Raw genomic sequence first — 10,450 nt, forward strand, 5'->3', positions numbered from 1 at the left:
GTCTACTCCGGTATTTAAAAGGGGCGAGCTATGGTTACTCGTTCAATTGGTAGATTTCCCATTATCTGCTGAGAGCTAGTACAATTAAACGAAAACAGCGCACACAATTTTTGATTATACGTTTTATTGCGATTCTACTACCTTTGATTGGCCAAAACTGCAGTCTAACATTAGCTAGAACGGTCTGTGGACCGGCATGCAATAGACGTACATGTTCTCGTTTTAAAAAATTAAATTTGTTAAATGATTATCGGCTGGAAGTAACAATGGAAACTTTTGTTCGTATTCTATGTTTGCCATTTGTATTCGACCCCCAACGCGTAATAGACCCTTGTCATCTAAAAATGGATTTAAACTTAAAACCTGTTTATCTATTTTTGTACTAGCAGACCCGCTGTTCAAATATTTGAGAATGTTTTCAAAATTTGTTTTTGAACGATTTTAACAATATGGGTAATGATTCCTGTAATTCGGTTACTGTCAGCGGTCCAACACTCTTCTGCTTCTTGCAGTTTTTAATAAACCTAATACAATAAGCCATTACGCGTTGGAGTTTATTAAACAAGAAAATCGTAGGAACATGTCGTCCATCCTCTGTGCACAAGTATTTATTTTTATTTGAACTGTTTGTTCGGGAACTTCAAAATTTATATTATCCGTTACTTTAAAAATTGACGGCCAGGAGTCAGTTTCAAATTTAAGCCATGCTGGACCATACCACCACAAGTCCATCTTTATTAACTTATGACCGTAAATACCGCGCGAAATGAAATCGGCCGGATTGTCCGTTGTCGGTACATGTCGCCATATTATATTATTAAGAGTTTGTATTTCCGCTACTCTGTTTCCTACAAACTGTTTTAATTTTTCTGGCCGCGTGATGATCCAACACAAAGTAATACTTGAATCACTCCAAAAATAATAATTATCTACTTTGAAATTCAAAGACTTAACGGTATTTTTGTATAATCTTGTTAACAATAGTGCAGCGCAGAGTTCAAGTCGAGTAGGGTTATCGATTTAAGCGGTGACACTCTAGATTTTGAACATAATAGCGTACTGTAGGCTCCCTATTATGATAATTAGTTTTAATGTATAAACAAGCTCCGTAAGCTTTCAGGGAGGCATCGCAAAAACCATGAATTTCAATCCGATCAATTTTGTCTAAGTCAAATAACGGACGCGGAATGATTATATTTTGCATGTGTATTATATTATTTTCAAAATTGAACCAACGTTTCATAATAGTGCTATCAACAACTTCATCCCAACGGTTTTTAGTTGCCATATATCTTGCATTATTAATTTAGCTACAACTACGCAAGGCGAAATAAGACCGAGAGGATCGAAAATTTTGGAAATAGATGATAAAATGGCGCGCTTTGTTATTTGTGATGATGAAATTGAAGCATTTGAAGATATTTGAAATACATCCCTCTTGGGGTCCCACAGTAAACCCAAAGCCTTAATTATTTTTATTATCGGTTAAATTGACGCATTCGTTCGCGATTTTGTAAGGGAACGGAATCAATAATGCTACTGTTATTAGCAGCCCATTTATGCAATTGAAAATTGCCACGATTAAAAGTTGTATTAGTTCCTCCTTTAACTTTATTGCCTCTTCTAATGAATTTGCACCCGAAATAATGTCATCGACGTAGCAATCGTGTTGGACAGCGCGTGAAGCTAAAGGAAAGCTCTCTCCCTCATCTAATACGAGTTGGTTCAGACAACGAATAGCCAAATATGGCGCACAAGCAGTTCCATAAGTAACTGTAGATAAATTAAAACATTTAATTTTATCATGAACATTTTCACGCCATAAAATTCGTTGCAAATCTTGATGTTCTTCCTTGACGCGAATTTGTCGAAACATTTTTACAATATCCGCGGTCATTACATAATTATACGATCTAAAGCGCAGTAAGATAGTAAAAATATCCTGTTGTAATTTTTGTCCTGTATAAAGAACGTCATTCAGAGAAATGCCTGTTGATGTTTTCGCAGACGCGTCAAAGACAACTCGGATTTTGTCACACCCATTTTTAAAAACCGCGTGGTGGGGCAGGTAATATGCAAATGAATTTTGTGAGATATTTTGTTCGAAATTAGGAACTTCATAAGCATGCCCTAATTTAATATATTCATTAATAAAATCGCAATATTGTCGTTTCAAATTCTCATTTTTGTTTAGGCGAGATTCTAAATGTAAAAATCTACGCTTTGCTTGTTGCAATGATTTGCCTATAGCTGTTGAAGCATTTGGTTTTAATGGTAATGCTACGGTGTATCGACCATTTATATTTCTAGTTACGTTATTTACAAAATTCTCTTCGCATAACCTATCGTCTAAGTTTGGAATTTCCTCGTGATCAATCTCTTCTATCTCCCAAAATCTCGAAACTGCTTTATTTAATGTAAGATTATTTACAATAAACGTTCTTTTATATTTTGACAAGTTTTTATTGTTCGGGTAGGCTAATCCGCAAACAAACCACCCAAACACTGAATTTTGTAAAACCGGCAAATTATGTCCTAACGATATGCTTTCGCCCCTTAAGATTTCAAAGAATGAACCGACCCCGATTAACATATCGATATCGCCAGGTATATAAAACTGCGGGTCCGAGAGAGTAACATCTACAGGTAAATTTAGCTGGGACGGATTTATGTAATTCGAAGGTACTTGGTTTGTAATTTTATCTAATATGACGAACGATAACTGTTTTGAAAAGCTAGAAGACTCGTTTGAAATCGATACCCGTGCAATTGAATCGCCATTTATATTGATGCCATTAACTCCAGTCAGCTGTACGGAACTTGGTGCGGTATTTATACCTAGAGAATTAACTAACTTTTGGGTAATAATATTTATTTCTGAACCCGTATCTAGAATGCACCGTACACGAATTTTTTCCCCCGAAATGTGTTTGACAAATAAGCAAATAGTCGGTAATAAAGCGCACGTGTTATTTAAATTAGCATTCAAAACTTGTGATGCAGGTAATACCGCAGTAGACGGCCCGGGAGATTGCGGGTTATTTGCTTTAGTTTGCAGACTCTGTTCTAAATGTAATAAAGAATTATGAGGTTTATGACACATTTTACATTTATATTTTGATTTACATGATCGGATTGTATGTCCGTCACCTAAACATTTTAAACACATTTTATTTTCGCGAATGAAAACTAACCTTTCTGAAACTGGTTTTTCAATAAATTTGTTACATGTAGAAAGATGATGTGCATTTGTACAGAGCTTGCAAACTATCGCTTGAATATTTGAAACCGAAACCAAAGCTTTTCGTTTGAAATGAGTTTTGTCCGGGCCTATGTCTAACTTACGAGAAAGCTCCAACGCCAAACAACTATTTTCCAAAAACCTAAAAAGTTCCGATACAGTCGGCAATTCCTTTTGTGATCGAAAGGTATTAAATTTTATTTTGGTATCTGTATCTAATTTATTTAATAATAAAAAGGCCATTAAAAGGTCCCAATTTTCAACTTTTATGCCCAGCGCTTGAGAGAATTTAGATTTTGCTGTGCAATATTCAAAAAAAGATTTTTAAAATTTCGTATGTACCTTTCGAAACACGTTGGAAGATCCATAATTTTTTGTAAATGTGAATAGGCAATTATACACGTGTTTTCAAATTTTGCAGATAACAAAGCCCATGCCTCAGAGTAATATGTCAGTGAGGGCTCTATATTATTAATTATAGCGGCAGCTTCTCCCGACACATGACATTCAAATAGTACAGTTTTTCGACATACGCTAAATTAATATTATTGTGGATTGTGATTGTGGATGTAAATAAGTCTCTAAAACTAATCCACTTATTATATTTACCATCAAAAGTTGGAATTGAAATATTCGGTAATTTTATGGCTGAATTAACACAATTTTTACTATTATTTGTGTACTATTTGAATTGTCTATGTGATGCGTGAATTTAATGGTTAGCTTTAGGTAAAGATTATCTATTAAAACATTATCCTGCTCGTCAAGCGAGTCGTGGATGGCTGCCCTAACCTTTTCGTACTCCGCGAATCTATTGTCAAACATGCTTTTAATACCTTTTATCATTTCTGAAGAATGTTGATCCCAATTATCATTATTTAACCTTTCAAGATAAGATTTGAAGCTTTGTTGCCTTCTTAAAAGTTTTTTAAGTTCTGCCATTTTAATTGTTTTTAGAACTCAAGATAACTTAATTTAATTTTCTGATAGAGAAGCGCAAACCGTTACAAAATTTTACGTATAACAGGCGTTATGCAATATCAGCGGTTATATCAGAATTTAAATCTATAATTAATTGATTATTTAACAATTCTAATTTAATAATATTAGAATTGGAGTCTAGTACATCAATAACATAAGTTGTGGTGTAAATAAATTAACAAATATATAAACCAATAATTAGTAATGTTTATAATAACTAATATAATATTTCATAACAATTAATAACCTAAGGATTTACGAAATTGGCCCAAAATCTTAGAGCAAGATCCAATTTCAATCAATAATATGTCCAGGTTTATATAATGAAATAAAATTATGGCTTATCTGGTGTAGTGTAGTTTTGACGGAAAACGTGGCGGTATCTTCGAGTGGATCCAAAATACTCGTACTGGAGAGATCGCTGTTACTTTTTTTTTTTTTTAAAAACTTTATTACTAATTATTTTTTCTTTTTATCTTACATACTACATATATTTTACTTTTTCTTTACATATTTTTACTGTTTATTACATTTTTCTTTACTAATACTTCTTCCAAAGGCAGGTCCGTGGGTTGAGTTGAAAATGCACTCAATCATGGTTGCACGATGTCAGAGCCTTTACATTTTTCTGTTGTATAGGGATACAAATCGACTTCCTTTTTGTATTTCAAAGCGATACAATCTTAGTACCTCTTTACTTCCAAGTGGCATGTTGCCGCTACAGCTATGCCCACGAAAGGCCATTTTCACTTGAAAACATATTTGAAATCTATGATTTCAAGTGAAAATTTGGTATCAAGCTGCTTTGATACCGAACCGACCGAGGTTGGATTCGAACCCGGGACTAGGATTTGCTAGCCCACGTTCTTACCACGGGACCACGGCCGGCCCTTACTCGGATGGTGCTTCACGTTCCTGGTGAATGCCTCAAAAATAGTAGGCTGGTCGCTTCCGGCGTCGCTATCGTATCAGTATTGGATTACGGCGGTGCTTCGAATCAGTAATGGATTCGAGCAAATGCAGCAAAAGCGTCCCTTAATTTCACCTTAAATTACACGTCTTTACAACAACAATAACTTTGTCAATACTTAATTCACTGCACACAACAATTTTAATATTATTAGGTGTATTTGTAAGATAAGTTTTGAATACTTTTACAGTTTCACTTTCACAATCACTTTTAATTTAAACTCAGTTATTTAGATACATTTACTAGTCAGTACTAATAAGCTTTTGTCTTGATAACTGTCTGTCCAAAGCTTGAATGCGTGGCTCAACACGTTGATTAAAATCAACTTTAAAAATCTGGTTCGAAGTTGACCAAATGGAGCGAATTACTTGACGTCGTTGTTGATGCTTCGATAGTGGACTGTAATTTGTATTAATCGACGAAATGCAAAATCCCCACGATGATTGTTTTTAGAAAATGAAACTTCTATTATATTCAACTTAATTTTATTCTATATACTATTTTACAAGACACCTCCTTATTCTTTGCCTGTTAATGCTAGACTGAATATATATTTGAATTCCAGGCCCGACGGAATACATTTTATTGACATATTTTATAACCTAATTATATTAGCCGTCGAGCCTGGGCAAGATCGTCCCGGTTTACGAGATTAACAAACCTTTTCCTGACCGTTATATAATATGAAATAATATTTTACAATGTGACACCAGATGTTCAGGTTTAAAAATTATCCAGCTACTGACGAGCAAAATGAGCTTGACTTGTGGAAGAGACTAATAAAGTACGTATAGAGCATAAATCTGTACGGATCGGAGACATGGACTCTAAGAAAGGCCGACAAGAACTACCTTGAGAGTTTTGAGATGTTGCGTTGGAGACGAATAGAGAAGATAAAGTGGACAGACAAAATAACAAATGAAGAAGTCCTGAGAAGAGTGGGAAAAAAGAGGACTCTACTAAGCACAATCCTGAGAAGAAAGGGAAATTGGATCGGATCCTTTCCGCTTCCTGCATGACGTTGTCGAGGATGAAGTAGAAGGAATGAAAGGAATGGGAAGAAGAAAAATGCAGACGATTGACGACGACAGAAAAGAAAACACAAGGAACTGAAAGCCGAAGCACAGGATCAAGATGCATAGAAGCAGAAGTTCGGAAAGGAAAATACATGAAAAAAAAGGAAAGGGGAAGGATAATGGAAAAGATAGACGAAGGGTACGGGAATCATATATTTGAGGTGGTTCTCACACCATGGACCTGCCTTTGGGCAGACTATTATTTATTATTATTATTATTATTGATAGTTTTAACATTTAAAAAAGACAAAAAACACACTCTACTATGAAGATTTTTTTTTTAAATTTTTGTATTATAACTCTTACTCAATAATAAGAAAATTATTAAAATTTTATAGACAAGCATAAAAGTTATTGATTAAATTAAAATAACAATGTTGATATACATTATTTTTGAACATAGATTAAAAATAATTTATTTTGCTTCACTCCACATTTTTCTTAATATTTTCCATGCATTAATTTTAATTTTTATTTAACAATTTTAAATGGAAAGTTGAGAATTAATAATTTTCATCATGATTCAAAAAATGTATATCAACATTTTTAATGAAAATTCATCAATAATTTTATACTTGTGTATTAAGTTTACACGAATAAACTTGAAGCATATCATTAGTATAAACAAGAAATGAATAAGACGTCCCATTGATATAATCTTGCTATTGTTATTTAAATAAATGTTTTTAAATACATATGTGTAAATATTTACATAAATATATATTGTTAGCAGCAGGTCAATAATTATAATATGTAATTAATATCTTATTATATAATTACACATTATTATTTTTAATACAATGCCAGATTGAAGATTAGTCACAGTCAAGTTTCTTTATTGAGCTCTGAATCATTTCTAGTTCTATTAAATATAGACTGCAAAAATATTATAGAAATGATTGACAGATCCATAAAAACATAGTAATGTATATATAATGTACCTGTAAATGGTATACGAGCAAATGTATATCATTTGCTATATAAATGTTATGAGTTATATTGGACGTTCGATAAAATATAAAAAAAAAACGCACGTAAAAGAAAATGTGTATCTATATAGAAGTTGTGATGTAAATTAACTTTCTTAGAAAAAGTTTGAATTTAAAGAATTTTGTACTTTTAAATTATTAATTAAATTTAATTAACTATTTCATTGGTTAATTAAAATATGCAAGATAGTTTTTCCAAAATTGAAATATTCAAATTTAATGTGATTTAGAGTAATTACATTAATTATAGAGCAAAAACACAAGCTTGTATGCCCTAAAAGCACGGGTCATTATCTAAAATTTTGATGATTTTTTGTGATTCAACAAATTTTCGTAGATCTATAATATTTTCTTATGTTCATTAAGACATAAGAAATCTATTGTTATTTTAAATCTCATTAAAACCGCTAAAAAATGATTTTAACATTTAATAGCAAAGAACCACTCCGGCTGATTTTGCCGAAATCTAGTCAGCACTATTCACAACTAATATGTTTACAACAGTTTTTAAATTTTCGAAATTGGATCAGTTTTTTGGCGAAAAAGTCGAAAAATAAATTTCTTTGGTATATTAAGTTTTTCTAATACTTTTTTAACTATATTATCTAATAAAGTTACCATGGCCAAGTAAAAATTTTTCTGACGATTAAAGTGTTAATAAACGGATTAGCTGGACGTCTCAAAAAACTAAACAATGCAAGTCCTTATCAAGTTTCCTCAAATGGCTTTTAAATTTTTAAAATCGGTACAGTCTTTCTTAATGTCGACAAAATGCCAAATTCCGGTCACATTTACTGCATATTATAGCTAATGTTCCCAATTTTAGTCTCAAACGGTTCAGAATAACTTTCTAGAAAACAAAATTAGCGAGTCGATTTTCTAGTGAAAACAAACTTTTCTTTAGGAAAGTTAAAAATGGTTTAAAATTATTGTGGAAAAATACAGTTTTTCCTTTTATTTTCTGATACCAAGAAGTACAAAAAAAGAAAGTGAATTGTATATAGCGCACAATATAATTATAGGTCAAATTTTACTTTTTTATAAAAATTTTATTAACTTCCCGTATGGTAAGTTGTAGTAATTGCAAAAAATCGAAAATAATTTTTTTTATATATCTTTACGTTTCAAAGATTTCTGAACATTTTGGCATATCTTAGAAAAAATGGATATGTGTGTGAGTGTGGATGTGCACATACAAATTTACGTCAACGATTTTGGAAACAAGGATCATTCCATTTGAATAATTTAAAAAACATTTGATTCGTATTGAGAAGGAGAAGTGCTGATTAGTCTTTGGCAAAGGCAGGTCCAGCCGTTCCGAAGATACGGGGCGAATAATGCAAATATAGAAATTCAACTTTTGAGAAAACAAAGCGTCAGATGTGAATGATTCAAAAAACATTTTATTTGTATTCAAGATATGAAGAACTGATGAAATTTTTGGAAAGGCGATTTAATGATCCTATAAAAGGTCTAGCGATTTTAATGATCCTATAAAAATAAATAAAAAAATGTCATTTGATGGACAAAAATGATCATTAGACATATACGCATCAAATTATCATATATTTTATAGATATTTTAATAATAAGAACTTTTGTTCTTATGATTCTTAAATGAGTTCCGTACCAATGCTTATCCGTTATACTGCTACGCAGCTTAAAAAAAAGTTCAAAATTTTCAATTATTTTAAAGTATAAGGGAATTAAAATTTTTCAAAAGGGTAAATTTTTTTTTCAAAAATTTCGAAAATCAAAAAAATCCATTTTTTTTAAAGTTCTAAAAAAAATTGATTTTTTTCTTAAAACGTTAATTTTTGGTACTGGAAGTTCCACTTTTTTATTTATTTTCACAAGGAAGTTATTGTGTAGTAATTTTTAAAGTACATGAGGTGTTTTGGTCCTTCATTCCAATACTTATATTCGAATCCTCAAATCTGTATTTGTGCTTTCAAACACGTTTTAGCTGCAATATTAAATATCACACAGTGGCACAGAATTCTAGTAAAGGTTACAATTAATTTGTTCGGCAATGATACCCTCAAATTATTTCTGATCGCGTTGAAGAATCCCGATCGTTGATTAAATATCAGCGTTCGCCTATAAAATATCAAGGTTTCTGAATTGCCTAACAAACCGAATTTCTCTCGCGTTCGTGCATTTGACTTTTCGAGATTCGAGAATGAATATAAAATGAATTGTGGTCTTTAGCCTTCAATTGATGCGTTTTCAAATTTTCGAATCCGTTAAAGGATATTGCAGACAGGTGATATTTGCATTACGACACATCCTATGCATATCGTTCACCTACATTTTAAAATTTTGTAATATGTAAATGAAAATAATTATGTGGGCTATTGATTATAATAGTTGGTAATCAAAGTACACTAAATAAATCGATATCACAAATCTGGTTAATGAAAATATCATTAATAACAATACAACCGAAAAAATATTTATGAGCTGATAAAAAGATGGTCATCACGTTGGCTCAAACGTACTATGAAAATCTAGAAAAACTTCTGGTCTGTATATCCGCATAAAAATAAATTTTCAATTTCTTTTTTTACTTACTGAAGTTTATGTTTTTGTCCGAGAATCCGATTTGGTAATTTTTTGTTTCCTCGGCCAAATTTAAAAAAATCATAAGTGTATGAGTCGATTTTTAACTTCTCGCAGGGTAAGTTATTGTAATCATCCAAAAATCGAAAAATATCTCCACGTTTCAGCAGTTTCTAAACATTGTGGCATACCTTAGAAAGAAATGGATGTGTGTGCATGTGTGGATACAATTTTTGGTCGACGTTATCGGGAGTACCGCTCAACCGATGTCATTAATTCAAAAAGCAATCAATTCCTATTGATAGGGAGATGTACTGATTAATTTTTGAGAAAGGTCGGTCGAGCCGTTTTGGAGATACAGAGCAAAAAGTGCTAAAAATGGTATTCACATCAAATTATCACATATTTTATGGATATTTTAATAATAAGAACAACTTTTGTTTACTTTTCTATGGGCTTCGTACCAATGTTTATTCATTATACTGCGACGCGGCGCCCGCGCGCTTCTATATTTCGTTTCTACACAGCTAACGTATCGCGATTGCTTTGAAAAAAAGTTCAAAATTTCCAAAATATGCGAAAGTATGAAAAAATCTAATCTTTCAAAAGTCAATTTTTTTTTCAAAAATCTT

The 10,450-nt window shown here is 31.9% G+C and overlaps 1 protein-coding gene across 1 annotated transcript; it reads right to left on the reverse strand.

The window, feature by feature from the left end:
• Positions 1-1,465: 1,465 nt before the first annotated feature.
• LOC113376214 lies at positions 1,466-3,103 on the reverse strand. Its single transcript, XM_026616125.1, has one exon. The coding sequence runs from the start codon at positions 3,101-3,103 to the stop codon at positions 1,466-1,468; it is 1,638 nt and encodes a 545-aa protein (XP_026471910.1).
• Between the last annotated feature and the right edge of the window lie 7,347 nt (positions 3,104-10,450).

The sequence above is a fragment of the Ctenocephalides felis genome, unplaced genomic scaffold (assembly GCF_003426905.1).
Source record: "Ctenocephalides felis isolate EL2017-DRISC unplaced genomic scaffold, ASM342690v1 CF-g0.4_SCAFFOLD_01886, whole genome shotgun sequence".
Classification (NCBI taxonomy): Eukaryota; Metazoa; Arthropoda; class Insecta; order Siphonaptera; family Pulicidae; genus Ctenocephalides; species Ctenocephalides felis.